This window comes from Corvus brachyrhynchos, unplaced genomic scaffold (genome assembly GCF_000691975.1).
Source record: "Corvus brachyrhynchos isolate BGI_N302 unplaced genomic scaffold, ASM69197v1 scaffold370, whole genome shotgun sequence".
Lineage (NCBI taxonomy): Eukaryota > Metazoa > Chordata > Aves > Passeriformes > Corvidae > Corvus > Corvus brachyrhynchos.
In genome coordinates, this window is record NW_008235977.1 from 2025635 (window position 1) to 2046624 (window position 20990).

The following is a 20990-nucleotide window of genomic DNA, read 5'->3' on the forward strand; positions in this document are numbered from 1 at the left end:
TATGATGTTTGATTGACAAAGGAGACAGGCCACTATTTCCAACTTAATAAATTGATTTCAATTCATGAATTTTTTGAAAAATTTCCTTGTTTCCACTACCTCAGAATGTTGTTTCTGATCAGTATGAGAACCTCATGTTTTGTTTTAGCCCTGTAACCAGCTTTCTTCCACAAAATCTTAGATTTGAAGATGTACAATGAAATGCTGTGGGCTTGTTCCAAATATTAATAGAGTTCTTATTCATTTGTCACGTAGTGACTCACAGGATAAGATATGAATCACTTCATAACTTAGACTGCACCATCCATTCTCAGAGGTAGACTGATTGTTGGCAATCTCCATTTTGAGGAGCTGTACTTTGATATACTTCAGACTTGGTTTCCAGAACTACTGCTTCTGTTCTGGCTGAAACAATGAGAGCTGTGCTTGCTCAGCGTGTCTGGAACCTAAGACATAATGAGCTTAAGGTGCTTTACTTTTTATTTGAAAGCTGGTTTTGAGAAGTCTGGAAGCATTTTTTTTCCTATAAAACATTGCATGTTCGAGTAGTGGGGAGTAATTCATCCATTCCTACTGCACATATATTTTAAAAATACCTAAATGCTAGCAGCATCATTTTAGTAAGAATGAGGATTTACCCCAGGTGGACTTTGTGTGGCTGCCAAATTAAGTTGTTTAACTTGGTGATTCTCTAAACAGTAAAATTAAATATGAGGGGCAGCCACCTTTGTACACAGCCTAAGTCACGCAACTTCCCCATCCCAGCCCTGAACTTTTGCTTTACTCAGAACTGATGAGCCATCCAGACTGTCTCTGCAGATGGGACATGATGCCCAATCCATCAGCTTTGATGTTACAGGGGCTGTTCCTGCAGGATGTCACTTAAAACTTCTTGAGCATCCAGCTGCAAGTGCAGGGCTTACTTCTGGCTTTATGCTGACCAGGAATGAAGCAGGCAGGTAACCCCGCACCTTGCTTAATGAATAGCCCCACTGTCCTGTTTCACAGGAAAGGATTTAAGGAGTTAAGAAGAAGGGCAGAAATTGCCACCACGGTATTAAATATTACTAACAGATGACATGTCCAAAGCTTGGAATAGTAACTGTTAAAGACAGCAAGGGACAGTTGGCTTACAAGCTGGATTTGTAAAACAAGGATAAGATAAGGGAAAGTATGGCAAAAGGTAAAAAGGTTTTTCTGTGGTAAGCTTGATGTCTAAGATGATGAGAGATGAGGCAGTGTAGCCACGTAAACAAAAAGGACACTGGTTGCTTGTTAAAAAATCTTACAATTGCTTTTATTATTTGAGTTTTTTATCTCTGTAATGTATGTATGTTCATAATTCCTAAATATGCTTCACAGGAAACAGGGGGCAGACTCACCATAAGCTTCGTGTCTTCAAATTAAATTCTGGACTTTTGTATATTTACAGAATTACTTTGTGTTACACAGTGCCTGCAGTTACCAGGCAAATAAACAGAGATTTGAAGTCTTTATTAATGAGTTGTCTTTACTGATGTTTCTCTTGGCTCCCATTCACAGTCTGTTTTTCAGGACTGTCCTAGCTGAATTTAGTTACTGAGCACAGGCTGCAGCCATCATCTGTATTTGTGTGTTTTCTTCTTCTTTCTTCTGTTAGACTCTGTGACCTGAGTGACCTGGAATATCTGGACGAGGAGTTTCACCAGAGTTTGCAGTGGATGAAAGACAATGATATACACGATATCCTAGATCTCACATTTACTGTAAATGAAGAAGTTTTTGGGCAGGTGTGCAAGTTTCTTAATTTCCTTGGTGCATTCTACTGTTAGATAAACATTTATTTGGACAGAAGAATGAGTGTCCCTGCATGCTGCTTTGAACTTGTATTTAAAAAATTCCGGCTGGGGAAACCAATGTTGAAATCTAGGGAGGAATTATTTGTACCTGCTCAAACGCGTTTTTCTGGTCAAGGAGATTTTCTGGAGAGTATCTGAAATACCAGACTTTAGGATTGCTTTGCTGGAGGTAGTTTACTTGAATTTAATTGCAGCCAAGTTGCCATTCAAAGGTATTACAACACCTTTGTTAAGGTATTATTCTGAAAACTTCACTACTTTAGTCACTGTAAAGATTGTTTCTTCTTCTCAACTTATTCTTACTACTAATTATGAAGGTTCCTCAGGCTAAATGGAATTTAAAATATTATTAAAAGATTATTTTTGTATGTTCTCTTACTTTACATATTCCATTTTGCTAAAGTCAGGCTTGGTTAGTGATTCTGAGGAATTACTTCAAGTTAAAAATTTAAATTACTACAATTCCTGCTGTTGCCTTTATAATAACTGTGTTGTCACTTGGTCTTTTTTTTTCCTAAGATCACAGAACGGGAGCTAAAACCAGGAGGTGCCAATATCCCAGTCACTGAAAAAAACAAGAAAGAATACATAGAAAGGATGGTGAAATGGAGAATTGAGAGAGGAGTTGTACAACAAACAGAAAGTCTAGTTCGTGGTTTCTATGAGGTAAAAGCTCCAAAATTAAATTTACTTTCTTTCTCCTTCCAAAATATTTTTCTCCTTGTATACATTTCCTAAGTATGGGGTCCCAAATATAATCAGAAGTGCCTTTGCAGATACTGGAAGAAGGGGGAGGGGGTAAATGGTTTTTTTTTTGTGATTTATGTAAAGACTATGGTTATGTATTTTCTTTGTACTGGACAATACTCTCGATCACTGTATGATTAACACTGAATCCTTGCTCTGTTTCTGCATTGGGTCTCTGAGACTTGTTTGTTTAAAAAGAAAAAGCCTGAATTATATTTGTGACAGAAATGATACCTGGTAAATACCTTAGTAGCAGACTTTATGGGGAGGCACAAATCAGTACAGGAAGAAATGCTGCTATGCATTTTATTTCCTTTCACAGGTGGTTGATGCAAGACTGGTGTCTGTATTTGATGCCAGAGAACTGGAACTGGTTATAGCTGGAACAGCAGAAATTGACTTGAGTGATTGGAGAAATAATACAGAGTACAGAGGAGGTAACTTCAATTTTGACTTGTTCAGTGAGCGTGTCGGGGGCTCTGGAACTACCCAGTTTGCAAGACAGTAAAGAACCATCCCATGAGATACATTTATAGTAACTTCGGAACTTCTCTGGTTAAGTTAGTGTTAGGAGAAGGTAATTTGTCCATTTTAGTTTGCTTCATTGCATCCCCATGCAGCCCTTCCATGGCTGTTCTTGCCCAGACAGCACAACAGAACACTCTTCTCCACAGAAAGTACCGTGCTCAGCAGCACACTGGTATCACCCAGACTTGGGAGAAAAATGGAAATGGGAACCATTCTTAGTCAGATACTCCTCTTTTTTTTACGCACTCAAAGTCCTCAGGAAATTAGAAGCAATCCCAGTAACTGCAGGCTGGTAGTTGAGATAATTTGAGAACAACAGAAGATTTGGGAACTGTGAGATACTGTGAGAGTGATGGTTGCAGCGTCATCTGTAGCTTTGGATAGATAAATAGCACAGCATGGGAATATTTTCAGCTGGTAGTGACTGATTAATGGAAGAAATGCTTGCATAAGGGATCTCACTTCTTGTCGTAGTGTATTCATTCTCTGCCTTTAGGATTTTTAAGCATTTTGCGAGTATTTTTCTCTCACCTCCTGCCTTTTGCTGCAATTGGATAAAGAATATGGCACTATTGTGACTAGGGCCAAACTAGGCAAAGCTTACTAACTAGTCTCTCCCCTACTTTCATAGCACATAAAAGTATAAAGCTCTTGTTGCTTTACCAGGTTATCATGACAATCACATCGTAATTCGGTGGTTCTGGGCTGCTGTGGAAAGGTTCAACAATGAACAGCGACTAAGACTTTTACAGGTAAGAAATCAGCTGATCTGTGTAAAAATAGCATATATCATTAAAATTTGATGCTACACTAGTTCCATCCTGGTTTATGATACCCAGAAATTATGGTGATGTTTGCTAGTGGGAGCAACCTGCGTCAGAGGCTAAATGTAATCATTTCAAGTGACTGAAGCTCACAGCTATTTTTATAGACTTCTAAGTTAAAAAATACATGTAAGATACAATGGTTGATGTCAATAATCTTTTAATATTGTTTGATTAAAAGTACATTAAGACTCCCAAAGACAGAAAAGGAAGACTGTGTAATTGGTTATATCATTATGTAGAAATGTTAATGGTATTTATACAGCTTAGGAAGGAGAAAGCTTAATATGGAAGTTCAAGGCCTTGAATTAGAAAATAATGCTGGAAACCTTGAAGTCAGTCCAAGTCCATTTTCACTAAACCTGCAGGTTCCAGTCACCCTGCTGCTGAACGACAAAATATCTTAACAGAAGAATATGTATACACGTGGGTTATTGAGTTAAATTTTTTAAGTTCAGGTTACATCCATCCTATCTGTAAAGAAACAGACAAACCTCCACTGCAAACCATACCGTGTTCTTGATCTAATATGAAATCCACTGTTTTTAACAATTCAGAATTTGTCAATTCTGATCACTGAATTATGAAGAATTGTCTTTTCTGAATCTGTTTAAGTATTTTAAAAAGGCCTGTAAAAGGCAGTGTGGGTCATCTCATTTGATGGAGAGACAGAAATGTCTGCTTGCATGTTCCTATCACATCTGTTAGTCACAAGTTTTTATAAAATCCACGTCATTGCAAATTAAGTAGTCTCTGATCTGTCAAAAGCTATGTTTGATCTGTTCCTGACAGGTTGTAAATAAAACTGCTCACCAGACAATATTTCAGCAAATGTTAGTGGACATTCTACTTTACCTTCAGAATTTAGTCCTTTTCTTACAGTAGTTAAATCTGGTTTATAAAGCTATGGAAATCCACATAGCCAGAAAAGCATAACACGAACCCACCAGACATTACTACTTTTGTATTAATTCCTTTTAATGCAGGAAACGGCAGCAAAAAACTCACTTAGGCTTAAGTCTGAGTAATTGGATACTGATAGTGTGTTATTCTACAGTATTTATGCAGCAGAAAACCTTTGGAGGAAATTAATCTGCTAAGTTGCCTCTTCTAGAGCCCTGCCAGGAAATGGTCTGTTTGCCCTTAGTCTCCACGTAAAGCAGCATTTATTGCTTGTGCCTCACGAATTTCCTTGCTTTGCAAATGCTTTTCCATAAGGGCTTGGGCTGTGGTGGATGTGCTGGTGTCAGAGTGTCTCAGCCACCCCGTGTGTGCAGGCCCTGTGCTGATGTGTGTCTGTGCTGGCAGTTTGTTACAGGCACGTCCAGCATTCCCTACGAAGGCTTTGCCTCTCTCCGCGGGAGCAATGGGCCCAGGCGCTTCTGTGTGGAGAAGTGGGGGAAGATCACTGCCCTTCCAAGGTACAGCTCTGTGGGCACTAATGCCAGGGTGCCTCACAGTGTCACTCACTGGGGTAACAGATAAGCTGTTTGACAAACATTAACAGGCTTTAACTGAATATGCAAATACACCTTCCCTTACATGAAAATTTCCTTCCCCGTTGTTGCAGTGTCTAATGCATCCATTTTGGTTTGAACTCAGGTTTGGTCTCTTAAGATGGACAAGGCGGTGTAACTGAGGCTGACATCCATATTATAGTGTTTTTCTCATGGAAAATTATATTAGAATGACAGCTACTTCTGACTTTTTTTGTTGCATTTGATTGAATGTGCAAGTATTTATTTACTGAACATGCAGTTCACAAGTTAGGAGCAAAAATTAATATGAATTAAAATGAAATAGCACTTGTGACTGTGTCTGACTGAAAGCTACTATCATATTTTTTGCATCAGACACAGGCTTTATAGTATAGTTTAGTGATACAATTTTTATGCTTGGTCTGATGTCAAGTGTTAACAAATACTGAAGAGGCAAGTTGTGAGTGCAGAATAGGCGGGAGGGAGTCATTTCACTTGAGGAGCAGCAAGAGGGGCAAGAGAAGGTGAGGATTTCAAAGAGAACAAGTAGGATCAATTGAAATAGCTGAAGAGGGTAAAGGAACAGCATGAGAGTCTAAGATATGAAAGCAGGAGTTGAGTTGTACAAGCCCTTGCAATTTATATTGGGTAGGGCAGGTTTAGAGGAGTAGGATGACAAGATTAAAAAAAAAAGGTTTTTCTAAACTTTCCAATTTTTAGAGGAGAAAGAAGAGTTCTCTTCAAAGGACCATGGTGACAATGCCAGGACTAGACTAATAACATGTGAATAATGGAAAAAACACCTTCAGCTTGGTTTCTTCATTGACAAAAAATGACAGGTTCTTGTCTTGTCTCTGCTGTGATCAGACTGATAGCTGGGAGATTTTCTTTCACCCAGCTCTGTAATTCTGCAGCCTCTAGAATGGGTTAAGAGTGGTTAGACACAGATTAGTGTGTAGAGCGTGGGCAGCCTAACTCTACTTAATCAGACCTCAGCTTTAGTACACCATGTACAGCCTCTGGAGGCAGCTTTGGGCTGGGCTGATCCAGGGAGGAAACGCAACCCTAATCTTAGCCCACTCCTCATAAACAAGATGCCTCAGGAATAACTTGCATTCAGAGTCTCATGTTACACACAGGGTGGCTGTCAGAGACACAGTGAGTCTCTCTGACCAACAAACTGTAGGTTTTTCCTCCAGCACAAGGTCAGAAGCAGAGACAGCTCTTGGGTTGGCTCCTGTCATCAGAACTGCATGGAGGTCATGGACACAGAAGTGGTGCTGTGAAATCCACAGGCACAGCAAGTGGCCTTTAAACAGAGCTATCTTCCCTGTTTACAGCACAAATGAGAGCCAGGCAACTGAGGATTAAAGAAATCCAAATCCTGAAAATTGCTATTTCAAATCAAATGCGACATCTTTTGCGGGCCTAGTAGTATCTTGTAGTCCAGTAAGTCTACTTTACAGTTTGATTATGATTGGCCCATGGACTAGCTTTGATTGTGTTTACAAAGAAAAGGTTGTGACTTTTTAAAAAATAATTTCTGAGTTCAAAATTCAAGATTTTTCTTTTTTTTTGTGAGTTTAAGTAAGAAAAGAGATTGTGTGAGTTTTTCCATATATTCTCTGAAGCTGAAATTCCTGGTGCTTGCAAGCAGCTTGCAGCATGGAAACGGTCAGGACCTGCCAGAACAGGATGTTCAGAATTTCCTCTGGAAAGGCTATGCAGAGCCTTGGTTGTAATAAACTTTAGAATAAAACTGCTTCCTAAAGTGCAATATGGGGAAACATGCTGAGAATCTTGCTATCATAGGCTGTTCATCAAGTGTAGGGGAAATGCCAGCTCCTCACATTTAAGAGATTGTAGCATTCGTTGAAATTTCACTTATGTTTCCCTTGGTTAGGAAACATTTGATTTTTGTCTCTCTGGATAATTTTTACCATACAAATGTGAGAATTAAATTAAAAACAACTGTGTGTGACAAACATCTACAGTCATCGTGAGCAAGCAGTTCCTGGTATTCACACATGGGGAACCTTGACCTCATAAAAAATGAAACATCTTCCATGTTAGTGCTTAAATGGGTTAAGCCCCAAGCCAAAAGTACTGGTGGCATTTTTACATGTGTAGTTCTTGGGTGCAGTGCAGCTTCAGCCTGGGTCTCTCCAGCCTCAGAGACTCCCTGTGCAAACACTGGGTACTGCTGGCTTGGAGGTAACACATCGGTAACTACGACCCCAAGTAGCAACTTTAAAGAGGTTTCCAAACAAGCCCAGCATGTGCAAACACATCGCTGGATCTGCTGGGAATGCTGCCCTAGGACTCTGTGACTTAACTGATTCTCAGATAACTAAAGCATTTATGTTAAGGCACCATCACTCACTCCCAGCAGTGTTGTACTTTGCAAATTGCCCTCTTAGCAGGAGTGCCTGTGAAATTTGATAGTTTGCTCAGTGTGAGGGTGGCAAATGTGAGGCTTTAAAAAGTCAGTGGACTTTGTTTCTTCCTCTGTTTCTAAAAACACTACTGCAGTGCTGAAAATATGTAAGAGTACCCATCCCCATCTCTTCTTCCTGATCTGAGACACAAAGGGCAGCTAGGATAGTCACTTAGGTATGTGACTGTGGCCTAAGCAGCTGTGAATGTAAACATGAAAGTTTTCACTAGATGTTTGCCTAGTTCCCACTGTTCTGACTGCTGTGTAATCAGTTCTGCTGAATCCAAATAGTGAGATTTCTGTGAGGCACATGCCAGCTTGCCCAGCTTGTATTGCTGTCTTTCACACTAACTAGGTAGCATGTAAAATGCCCTGAAAAGATTGATTATTATGGGTCTAGCTACCCCAATGCCACTTCCACTTCCTTCTTTTGCACTGTATTGCAGATTAGACTAAGCTACAGGAGGGACTGTTACTCTTTCAATTCATTCCCATGCTGAGAAATTGATTCCAGATTTATTGCTGTACATTATTTATTCATGCATGTGATGATTCACTTGAAAACGATATTTATGTCTGACTACTGAATTTTAAGCCTAAGTCACCCTCTTTTACTAAGGTAATCAAAATGAAAGGGAGAGTAATTGGGAATCTGACAATCTAGACTTCAGAAATGAAGATGGTTTTTCATTTTGTCATAAGATACGAGCCCAGGAAGATCAACAGTCAGTGCCCATGTGGTTTGAAATGTTGGAATGGGAAAATACTACCCAGAAGGAAAAAATGCTTTCTTCTCAAGGACTTAGGAAGTTGTTTGCTGGGGTTAGAAAAGCATACATTGCTTGCAAAGACAAAGCTCTTGTTTTTGTCTTTTTTAATTACTTGGTTTTCTGCAGTAAGTGATTCCATTTTCAAAATTGCCCTCAAAATAAGATAAAACTCAGTTCTTTTAATAAATGTAAACAACATGCTGGCTTACTATTAAACCAGTTTGTAATGAATCCCTTGCTAATTATATACTGTGTCTTTTATAATTTGTGGTTTTACAGCCCACACAGCATGATCCAGAGTTCTAATGAGTGGCTGTCAGCCCCATGCAGCAGAAGCTTGTGGTTAGGCTCTTAATCGCCTAAGAGTCTTCAGTGCTCTACAGTGAATCCAAGGGATTACTGAGTTCCATTTGCTGCTGGGCTTAAATTGGTCTTTTTCTTCAAAAGAAAATATTTTCAATTTTTTTTTAAGTACTCTGCAGGAAATGGAATAATTTAATCTATATCACAGATATTATTTTATAAGGTTTTTGGGAAGGCAAAGGAGGAGTTTAAAGAAAGCTTTCCTCCAGGAGCCTTGGAGAGATGGCTGGGTGCAGAAATTTTACCAGGCTCCTGGAATACAGGGTGGGGAAATGCCATCTGTGCTACACAGCATGTAGCAGCAGTGTCCTTCTAAGGGTACTGTGTTTGGGGAGGGTGCTAGGTTTTTTTAAGTGATTGCATATTTGGTGTTTGGACCATGTTTATAATAATAGTGTGACCTTGTGTGCTGTGTACACACATCTTCAGCCTGATATTTTTATGACACTACAAGGCTGTAACTGAGTGTTTCAGCTTCAGTGAGGGTTTGTAATGGACTCTTAGGGTTTTTGACAAGAGAGATTAACCCACTTCACTCCATGTTCCATTCCCATAGCTGGGAGCTGAGAGCCACTTAAAGTGGCAATTAATTAATCTGCTCACATAGAAGGCAGCACTTTCTGGCTCCGAGGAAGTCTGTACAGGTCTGTGGCAAACACTTGGATTTCTGGGACTGGTTAGGTTAAATGAGGAGTTGCATTTACTGCGAGGAGGGAGCTTGTTCAGTCCTTCCATTAACATGTCACATATTTACACTTAATACAGATCGTAGTGATGAAGGGCAGGGCACTGCAGGAGGAGTTTGGTTTTCAGCTGGATTGTATTTAAATAAGTAACTGTATGATGCATTTTATTGCAAAAGAATGAAGTATTTTTAAACAGAAACCTGCCAAAATACAAAAATCAGTCTAAAATGCCTCTTCTGGTCTCTCTTTGCATCATCTCATCCTCAAGAACCCATCACATTAATAGTTACCTTATCTATTTCATTAGAGCAGGCTCGTCCACCACAGTGTTTTAGAAAGTACCATCCTTAGCATGCCCTGAGGTCAGGCAATGATATCCATGATTCTACTATGAAGAGAAACCTTGCTATCTGCCTTTTCATTCCCTGGAAGAGGTTTTGAGAAACAGTTCCAAGTGTGTCAACAAACTTGAGGTAGATGGACTTCAAAAACTGAGAAATAAATTGCATGGTTGCCCTCTTAAGAAAGCAGGGTGGTTGCTAGAGGTTCATGCATGGTTTTGTGTAATTCCAAAAGCTGCTGGCCTGTAGCAGCAGGGCAGATATGTCCATTGAGAGTATCAGCACAAGCAGTAACATCCCAAGAACACCATCCATATGCCAAGGAAATAGTAGAAGGAAGAACATCTAATTTGTCTGGCCTTTACTACTGTGGGATTGTTTCCTGTGTATCTGGAGATGTATGGAAATACCTTGTTTATCATTACAAATACAGTATTCAAGTATCATCTGTACAGAAAAGAAAGACTACATCTCAGAAGATACATTTAAAGCCAAGATTTCAGACCAGACTGTTTGAATTGTACCATGCCAAACCTTTTTTTTTTTTTCTCATGCACATTTGATGGATAAAATTTATCCCATGCCTTTTGGACTGTCAGTGTGTTTCTAAAGACCTTCATAAGTGCTTCTTACTGGCTTATTTTAATGAGGAGAAAGTAGATTAAACCTCACTACCTGTTCAATTGGAAAACATCATTTGACAGAACAAAGTCTTCTAAAAGAATACTATCTGCCCATCTCTATTCAAGCACATACCAGTCTCTGTGTTCTCTTTTGAACTTTTCAAATAATGCACTTCTTCACCTCCTCTCTCTTTTTCCCCTCAGGGCTCACACTTGTTTCAATCGTCTGGACCTCCCCCCTTACCCATCATTCTCTATGTTATATGAAAAACTGTTGACAGCAGTAGAAGAGACAAGTACTTTTGGACTTGAGTGATACACAAACCACAGTGCCCAGCTCATTGGACTTTTGTGGATCTGTCTTCTCGAGGAATGAATGAACTTTTGTATTGGATTTCCTAGAGGAAAATTGTTTCATGGTGCAATTCAAATAATGAGGTTCCACGAAGGAGCTTGTGAAGCAATTAAAATGCATTGTGGTAGTGGCAGAATTCTCGACAGTGAAACTAGACTGTGCCTGGTGTGCAGGGAAAGCCAAGTCTTGCGATCCATGGGTTTTTGGGAAGGCTAAACTTCTTAAGTTTGTGTTCTGAGCAAACCAGAAACATGATGCCATGTTGTGATCCATCTGGCTACTGCAAAACTGACATGTACCCAAGAATGGGATTTCATCAAAGTTGTTGAATAGAAAATTCAAGTCAAAATGTGAAATCATTCAGCCCCTTACCTACCCAGTAAATTGTCAAAAAAACATACAACCAAACCTTTTTAAATTCTTTTTTTTAAATTCATGAAGGTACATTACTTTATGCCATATATTATAACAGCATATTCAACACTTGCTTTACCTAAGACTACGAGTGCCTGCATGGGGAGCAACATAGAGCTCAAGTTCCTGGGGCAGAAGTGAGTTGGAAGGAAAGTCAGCAACAAAGGATGTAACAACAACGGCTTGTGCATTGAGGAGGTTTGTGGAAATACATTTGCCAGTGGTGTGTGTGACAAAATATGAGCTGTTACAATGAACTTAATAACTTAATAAGACTTGATTTTATGCTTTATACTGCATGGAAACTATTTTAAGAAGAAACTAGCAATTTATCACAGCATATCAGGAAAAAACCCTAACACAGTGACTTCTGTTTATTTTTTATAGGTTCAGTATATTATGTTTCTTAGAGTGTAAATGGGAAACAAGCAAACAAAAGTGTTACTTCTGTTTTGTCACTTTCCATGCTTGAACAGACATTCTGCTAGTGTTTATTCTTTAAGCACTCTCCAGGGAAAAAAATGCCTTTTATTTTTATAAGAGTAAAAAAACTCCCGAAAATATTTTGCACTGAATGTACCAAAGTTGAAGGGACATTATGATCTGACTGATAGCAAATTGCATCACTATCAAATATCTATAAAAATGCATAGGAACCAGGCTTTCTTCACAGTGCATTGTCTATAGATATCAGGACTGTGCACATAAGTAATAATTTTATAATACTATATGTGATATTGTAATATGCATTTATTTTAAATGCATCCGGGTCATTTTTCATGCATTGGATTAAGGCAGTGGAGTTTAATACAGATATTTCATATGCTCCCCACAACTTTTTATTTGTACAGCACCATAAAACTCTAGCTCATTTGGAAAACCATGAATAACTTCTTTAAGGTGAGCCACTGGTCATAATGCCACTGTCCTGTATCAGTGAACACCTACAAGATGTAAACTGTTCGTAGTGTCCAAGCTTGTATTTTCACTGATAAATGGTTTTCTTATCAAATGTTATTTGAAGCAGTTTTTATGGCATATCAAACACTGCATGGACACCAATTTCTTTATGCTTAATTTTGCCGAAATACACAAGGCTTGCTCGCATCTATTTTTGGTACCTTTCCTCCAGATGGTCTTGTGGAACACTTGTGCAGCTGCGCCCCATTCTTGCACAGCTGCTGTCACGCACTGCATCCACCACATTTTAAAATTCCAGAAGTTGCACTGGGATACTGGATGACAGGAACAGGAATCTAACTCTGTGCTAGCCCTTTTGGTAGCACCGCAGCACAGCAAGCCCTGTTCTGTGGGAGCTTTTGAAGCAACGTTCTCACTCTGGAGGCTCTTGAAGGGGCATCGGAGGGAGGCGTCCTGCTTGTTCTTGTGGGAGGTTTTTTCCAGCGGAGGCAAACATCCCTGGAGAAGTCGTCAGCAGAGGCTGCCAGGCCACCCTCCAAGGCACAAGGCAGCTGCAGCTGTGGTGGTGACTGAGAAAACCCTTCAGACTTACTGAGGAAATGTCACATGTGCAAAGGAAAAGCAAAATCAGAGGGAAAGCATTATTTTATTTCAAGAATAATTGAGCTTCTGCATGACATCTGGGACTCTCTTAAGTAACTTAGGTTTTCTTAGGCTACTTCTGGCTGGTATGAAGTAGCAAAGAAAAATCCAAACACACCACCCTGTTCTACACATATATTTATCAGTCTTTGCTAAGATTGCATGTCACGGGTCCTAATGCACATTTTTTTTCAGAACACGAATGAGCAGTAGGCAAACTGACTTTTCAGCAGGTCACTCCAGCATGGCTCATGTTTCATATGATCCATCCACTGAGTAGCTAAAACTCTGGCACTCGGAGCAGAATGCAACTTCTGATTGGTTGAAGGACTACAGAATTTTCATTTTACAATACTGTGTTATCTGTGGTCTTAAAAAAGAGATTTCCCAGGTGGAAACTGTATCTACAAGTTTTGAACCAGATACTCTTTGGAATGAAAAGTTTAAATATTTGGCACAAAGTAAGTTTATACTAGTTTGCCTTTTAAGTTATGCTTTTGTACAAAACTAAAACAATAAATGCATCTTGTCAATTTTTATTTAAATATATCTACTGCACCCATTTGTTCTGTATTTATGCATGTAAAAATAATTGAAATTAGCCATGATGATTTGGTATTCTGTAAAGATGTGACAGGGTCACCAGTGGGGCAGCTGTCAGTTAGAAAATAGATTAAAAAAAAAAAATACAGAATCTTTGTAGCATTAAACCCAAGAGAGACTAAGAAGAAGCTGCTGCTTCCTCCTCTGCTGCCAACATCCCCTGGGGGACTCTAGAAAAGTGCTGTGTGAAGGCTGAGGTGTCAGCTGGGTACAGCTCCCTGTGCTGCCTCGAGCACTTGGCTCTTTGTGATGGTGTAAGTGATGCTGCTGCTCTGAAGGGATTAGCAAGGAGGGAGTATAGGAAAGGAAGTTTTATCTTAGTCAAATACCCACATCTCCTGGCAACTGCTTGGAATGTGCTCCCTTTGGTTTTGGAAGCCATTCCCATTAAATGTGTCCCAAGTGAAAGGCAGATTTCATGTCCTGCAGCTGACTGCACCAGGCGACCACGATGCTACTGCTTATGACACAGTGTAGCAGGGGTGAGGGTCCACACAGAGAAAGGCTGGGAAGCCTTTCCAAACCTCTGTATCTCCTCAGAGCTTTTCTGGATGGTGCTAAGGAGCTTTGCATTTAGGAAGAAAAAAAGTAGACAAAAGAATCCCTTCAGCCAGTGAGAGCTCGTACTAACTTAACCTGCAGCATCTCCATCACACAGAGGCTGGTAGGGGACGTCCCTGCAGGAATTTAAGTGAGGTGCGCATGTTTTCTGCTCTGCTGGGAAGTGGAGCCACACATCACCGGCCAAAAAGCAGCTCCCAGGTCAGTGCAGCATGGGCAGGCTGGCAGTAGAGTGGCCTCTGTTCCCTGCACCCCAGGGCCAGGCTGCCTCTTCCCAGGTCCCAGCAGCCCAGCCCAGCAGAGGTGTGCTTTGCTCACCTGGCACTGCTGGCAGTCAGGTTATAGCCAGAACACTCCAGAAAAGCTTGGAATCAGTGAAGCTGTGCAGTGTGGCACCTGCTGTAGCAAGCAGTCACCCATTGAGAGTCTGCAGGCCAGCAGCTGTGAGGGGAGCAGTGCCTTTGCCCACAGCAGCAGGGGACAGCCATCCGCCACCTCTGTCACACCACCAGCAGCACCTGGCAAGGCAGGACAGGAAAGCCTTTCAATCCAGACCTTTCTCCCCACTCCCTCCCAGTCTGCTGTTTTTCCTCGGTATTCATCAAATATTTGCCTCCTTTTGCTTTTGAATATCATTTTCATTATCCTTGTACTGACCCTACCATAAAAAATGTTAATATGGCTTAGAGAGTATGTGGGGTGAACTCTCCTGCATTCACAGGCCTGCTCTTGGGCACCACATGAGCTCCACATGGCAGCAGTTAACCCTGGGTCACACAGGGGGTGGGGAATATCTGTAATCTTCGGGGAAACTGAAAATCTAGGCAGCAGCATCCTGGCATGACATCACACAAAGCTTCTGGCAGGAGTTGGACTGGCAGAGCACTGGACTGGTAGTTTGCTCAGTTTAAAATTATAGGAAAGAGAAGAGGTTTGTGGTTTCTTATGTATTTTGAATCCTTTAAAAAAGTTAAACAACAAAAAAAAATTCCTTCTGCAACATTTGCAATGGTATCATCTGGTTGTTAAATGTAATCTCAGCAATAGTTATTGCAGATGTTTACTGAGTTTCTGCAGTGGTAGCTGCAGAGTTTTATGGAGGTATCTGAAGCACTGTCTCTGGACTGAGGGAATCCCTGCTCACACCAGGGGAATCTGCAGCAGCTGTGTTCGAATGGCCAGTGTAAGTTCATTTCCTGTAGCATGAAGCAAGTTACTTCTTTTCAGTGAATGAAACTAATCTGCATTAAATTATACTAATAGTGTTGTTTTTCCTGCCACTGTTTTTATGTGGAGGGTTAATTTATTCCTGTTAGCACTAATGGGAATTGAGCAGAAGGTTGGTCTCCAGTCATAAGATTGCAGATGCAGCTTTCATCTACTGTTGCTTCCCCTTCTCATCCTTTTCTCTCTGGGCAAGCAATTGAACTCCAAGCAAAATTTCAGAAGAATTACTCAAAGCTGGCTTCTTAAACTGTTTGTGTTTTGGCTCAATTACGTGCAATAAAACAGAAATGCAGAAATGCTATGGGTCGACTGGCTCATCAGTTTAGGTAAAAAATTATTTACAACTTTGTTAGGGCAACCACAGTGCTGTTGGACTAGTCTAACCTTCTGCCTAAATATTTTACAATAAAAAAGAAATTGGGAGGTTGAATTTGAAATTACTTGTTTGCTGGAAAACTAAATATACATTAGGTAGATAGCAGAGGAAAAGAAGAACTTAAATGTAAAGCCAGTATAACCCACTTTTGTTAACAGTATGCAAAATTACAATGCTGGCCCTCCAAACACAGAATTTTCACAATGAAAGATGGTTTCTATTTTGCATGTCTTCCAGATAGACCATAAACTTCATAGTGCTTCTGTTCAGTTTTAGACTGACTAGTTCTGGCACTAGGCTACTACTATTTAGGATGTTCGTTGCTATGAAAAGTTTTTCATTTAAACATTTTTAGTATTTTTAAAAATAATTTTAGTGAAAGAAAGGTATTGTTCAGGTTGAAACTTCCTTTAGGGCTTTACTTCATAGGCTTTGCTCAGAGCCATATTATGCTGTAGGTATTTTAAGGTAAAGTAATGATTATTTGATAATTCTGTTTTGTATGACTGACCTGCTATCCACTGTTTAGAAAGGTTCCTCCTGATTGTAGGTAAAAGGATGATACTCAAGGACTCCTGGAATGGTTACAATCCATTGAAGTATCTGTATGTATTCAAAATGCATTTAAAAATACCTCCTGGGTACTATGTGAAATAATTGCTACACTCATTGATTAGCCCTTTCTAAATCGATAATTCAAAATTTGAACTTGTTTCCTTTCAGATTACACTGCAGAATAATTATAATAAAATTTTAACTAGAGAGGTATTCCGACAGATATCTCAAAGCTATGATGAATATGAAAGGGAGCCCAGCTATACTGCTTTCATTACCTCCACCCGTTACAAAACTTCTCAATAATGAAACTTTATCTTTTGGGTTTCAGTTGTTTCTTGTTTTCAGAACTTTCAGAAACTTCTCACTCAGCCTGTATTAGGAAAAGCCTTGCCTACTTAGAGCCTTTTGCTGAGCACTCAGGAGGTGTATTGTTCAACTAATTTAACATACTTTTGTGCTGACATCAATGTAATTAGCTTTTAAATCTATAGACCTACGGAACTCCATAGGGCTCTGGTCTGCCTTATTCTGGGCTGCCTTCCAAAGGCCATCCATCCTCTCCCTTTAGATTGGATATAATCCTACAATCACCCAGAGACAATTGCTGACCACCTACACTGACTAGCTGTAGTACCACAGTAAGACTGTGGGTTTGGGTTTCAGAAGCAGCTCCCTCAATCCAGAGTCAATAGGGTCACTGTTACTCTGATATCAAGACTGAACAGTTTAAGCAAAACAGTTGTAAAAGCTTTTTGAAAATAGTTGATGAGGTATCTAAGGGCAAAATTAATGAGGCAGGGGATTTTGCTTGCAGTGTTTTATATTTGTAGTCCCCATGGGCTGCTCCAGGCTGTTGGCCAAGTGGGTGCAGAGCCTTTGCAGTGAAGCAGGTGATGCTGATCCAGAAATCGCAGCAAGCAGGAGATCTGTTACCTTAGTGAGGACTGTGCCTTCCACAGCTGGAGGCTTTCTCATACAGTCTTTGAGCTGGATTCTTCCCAAAAGCTCATTCTATCTGTGATGCCTACTAATTGCAACACAAGCAGCTCGTGACACACTCCATTGACTATTCAACATCTTTCATTTGAAATGAGGATTATATTTTTCATAGTTAGAAATGCCCATCCAGCAGTAAAAGGTCAATAAAAGATGATTTTGCTGAGACATCATATTTGATTGCCATGCTGACTGCAGTCAGACGTTGGAGCTCACTAATTTTAAAGTAGATTACTGTATGAATAAGAAAATAAATCTCTGAAGCCTCATAAATAATTCTAAGATGGAATGTAATTGTAGGTGCTGTAATGATAAGACAGGGCAGTTCCACAGAGCACACAAGATACAGCCATGGAGGAGTGCTGGAGTGCAGACAAGGCTGAGAGTAGGCACAGGAAAAGGACTGCACTTCGAGGATAGGGAGCAGGACAGTGAGCTGTGATGACCCCTGGGATACAAAACAGGATTAATTCCTGCTTGAAAATGAGGCTATGATAATGCACCTAGGAAAAAATGACTGTTCATCCTGAAATACATCGGTGTTATTGCAACTGCAAGACATGCTTTAACTAATTATTAGCTTTTGAAAATCTAAGTATACAATCAGAAAATTAACTTCCATGTGATTTAGCTTTTTTGTTTTGTTTTATTGGGCATGGGTTGGCTTTTTTTATTTGGGCTATTTTCAGGAAAACGAAGGCTTCTAAGTAAAATAAGGATGGAGTCTGGAAGCCCTCTTTTGTTTGTACTAGTAATGACTGTTTATTTCTGTCTGCATTCGGCAAGAGATACGACTTCTGATAAGAGCTTAAATCATCACAACCAGTGGTGACCCTCCTTTTCAATGTGATGGGCCAAATCCCTAATGTTTAGAGGAGTCAAAATGCAGATTTTTTTAAATTTCTTTTTTAAGATACTTGGTGTTTGTGTTATGGTTGTGTAAGAACAATGCATTTCCACAAAGACAAGGATTGATGTGGCATTTCCAAAGCTTACTTAAGGTAATTAGAATATTCTCAATGACCTAGGTAGCTTTAGCCAAGCTGCTGCAAGTCTTGATTCCACTGACACTCTAATACATTTTCCGAAAAAATACTGTGTAAGAGGGTAGGAGGGTTTCAGGATGGGTTTCTGTACCTAGAAGCTGACTTGTTTTTTTACCTAAAAGACAAGACTATTGAATGAGTCAATAAGAGAATCAACAGAAGAATTCCTTGTGAGTTTTCTTCTTCAACGTGGTAACTGAGATGGTAGGAGTTTTATATAAAACTTCAAGTCCTAAATGAGAAGACAACTCCCATGTTGAACCATACTGGTTCAATAGTTCCATACAGCAGGACATTTTTCTGCAATGAGTCTGCAACACTCAGGAGACTGCTGTTTATTATCAGCATTGCAGGGAGGAGGAGAATTGTAATAATATTAACTACATAAATCACATTAGGAGGATGCTTTTTCTTTGTACTCCGTTTTTCCTTGGAATGACATAGCCTTGAGGGCATCCACGAATCCTGATCAGCAAGGCTGCTTTTTGAATAATTGACTGAACATTTGTACTTGTAAGGGCTGGTACAGTATGGAAACGGAGATCTTTAGAGGAAAAGAAGGCAGCGAGGGATATGGTGTGGAATACTGCTACCCCCAAGTCAGTCGATGTTCCTGCCCTTGCTAGGTTACAGTTTGGGTTATTCAGCATGTTTGAAAGTGTGTAGAGTTTTACAAGTTTTTGTAGTGAGGATGCAGGCATCCAGAATCTAACAGGATTATAGGTGCATCTTCCTCATTTTTGACAATTACTTGATATAATTTTATACCAAGTTCTTTGTTTTTAAAGAATTTCAGGCACTGAGAATATGGAGTGCATATTTATTTCTAATCTTTAAGTAGAACACAGTGTATTTTTTAATCCTTTCCATACTTTTCAGTTAAGTGTTCACAAGACTCTATATCAAATACAATTCCAAGTTTTTCTATCTTTCTACAAACCAGTTTCAGTTTCATCTGAATTTGGTACATTTGTTTCACAGAACACTAAATGGGGAATACGTGCTTCAAGCATTTAGATGGTTTCCCTCCTTTTCCCCATTTACATTGCATTACATTTCACAATTTTTTTCTTTGAGGCAGAGAGAACAGATAGAAAATGTGTTGAGTGTGTTACAGGGGCACACAATGTGTGTCATTGTGCCTGGCTTCAAGGAATGTACTATAATGTTTGACTGCTCACAGATTTACATAATTTGAATACAGGACTGTTGTGTTGTATTTCCTGTTACTCAAAAACATTTGGGGAAAAGAATTTTCTGTGTATAATTTTATTTTCATACTGATCTCTATTTTGTTTAAGACCATGTTTCATCATGAAATCACTTAATTAAAATAAATCTTCTTACAAAATCCCCTTGGTTAATCATCTCTTTTATTGTGCCTCTGAATATACCGTAACATCCTTTTTTAAGTGACTACCTTTAGATCATTCTGTGTTTTGCAGCATTTAAAAACCTTTAGAGAAACCACAAGATACTCTTTCTGACATTACCTTTGATAAGTGATTTCTGGTGGCCTATGGAGTCTGGCATATTGCAAATCATCATTTTGGAAGTGGAGAAAGTAAAGATTCTGCAGCCATATGCAACATAATTTGAATAAGAACTACATGTGAAAAAAACCCCACCTATGACAAACAAACAAAGCACAAGATATCACAGCCAACACGATGGAGAGGCCCAGGCTTCATGGAAGAGCCTCTGCTTTTGAATGGAGTACCAGAGGTGGCAGCAAAATACTTCACAGCAGTGGCTGTAACACAGGAACGCTCTCTTTTTCACAGGGAAATATCTTCAGGGGGAAATGCATTCTTTTGTCTTTAATAAAAATCACTGGCCCCCATCAAAAATTTCCTTCTACTTTTCTAAGAGATAATACTGGTTCCAGTACGAGAAACTGGTCTTTAATCAGCTCTTAGGCAAGGGTTCTCCCCATGATGAGACAGCCCAAGGAGAATGGTTAAATGGCAATTTGTCACTTCTCCTGTGCGTTACACAACCTCTTTGTAGAATCTGATAGCGATGTGATATTTCCATTTTTAAAAAACGTTTTCTTGAAGGTGATTTTGCATTCTCTTGCTGCTGCTAGAGATGTGGTGCAAGCTAACCTGAGTCACTGAAGGAGAGCTGCTGTGGGAGGAGGTGAGGCTTTGGGACTGAGCCCTCTCAGAATCTGCTCTCTGTTGTCATTCTTGATGTCAGACTCATAAGAGATTTTGGTCCGGTCACCGGTAACTGATGCCACGTAGTGCGCAATTAGTCACTTTCCCTCAGTGTAAGCTCTGGAGTTGGCCTGGAGCTTGTGCTGGGTGACACTGAGGCAGCTGTGGGAAGCAGTGCCTGGGTGACATCCAGAGATTTCCCATTGCATTGAGGATTGCCTTGTGTGAGGAGGTGATGCAGAGATTTTAGCATGGGGGGGAATCAGATTTTTTTTAATGACCCATATTAAATAAAAATGAGTTGGAGAAGGCTCAGACATGCTGAGCTTCCAGCTGTGCAGCTCTTAATGTCGTGTCCTTGTCCCCACCACAGTGACACAGTTCCCTGCTGAGAAGGGTAGGTTGCCATCTCTTCACTCCAAACATTAACCCTGTGACAGACCTGAGCTGAAATCAGCATTTGTTGAGGGAGCTGAGCTTTTTCCACAGGGCTG

The 20990-nt window shown here is 39.9% G+C and overlaps 1 protein-coding gene across 3 annotated transcripts in view; it reads left to right on the forward strand.

Moving 5' to 3' along the window:
- HECW2 (HECT, C2 and WW domain containing E3 ubiquitin protein ligase 2) overlaps nt 1-19685 on the forward strand; it is a 178033-nt gene extending 158348 nt beyond the window's left edge. For all 3 annotated transcript variants that reach the window (XM_008630005.2, XM_017728581.1, XM_017728587.1), the window contains 6 exons: nt 1640-1769; nt 2358-2504; nt 2908-3022; nt 3780-3865; nt 5246-5358; nt 10840-19685. In XM_008630005.2, the coding sequence (XP_008628227.1) occupies nt 1640-1769; nt 2358-2504; nt 2908-3022; nt 3780-3865; nt 5246-5358; nt 10840-10951 (703 nt within the window). In that variant the 3' untranslated portion in view covers nt 10952-19685. The remainder of the gene's footprint in view (nt 1-1639; nt 1770-2357; nt 2505-2907; nt 3023-3779; nt 3866-5245; nt 5359-10839) is intronic.
- The last annotated feature ends 1305 nt before the right edge of the window (nt 19686-20990 follow it).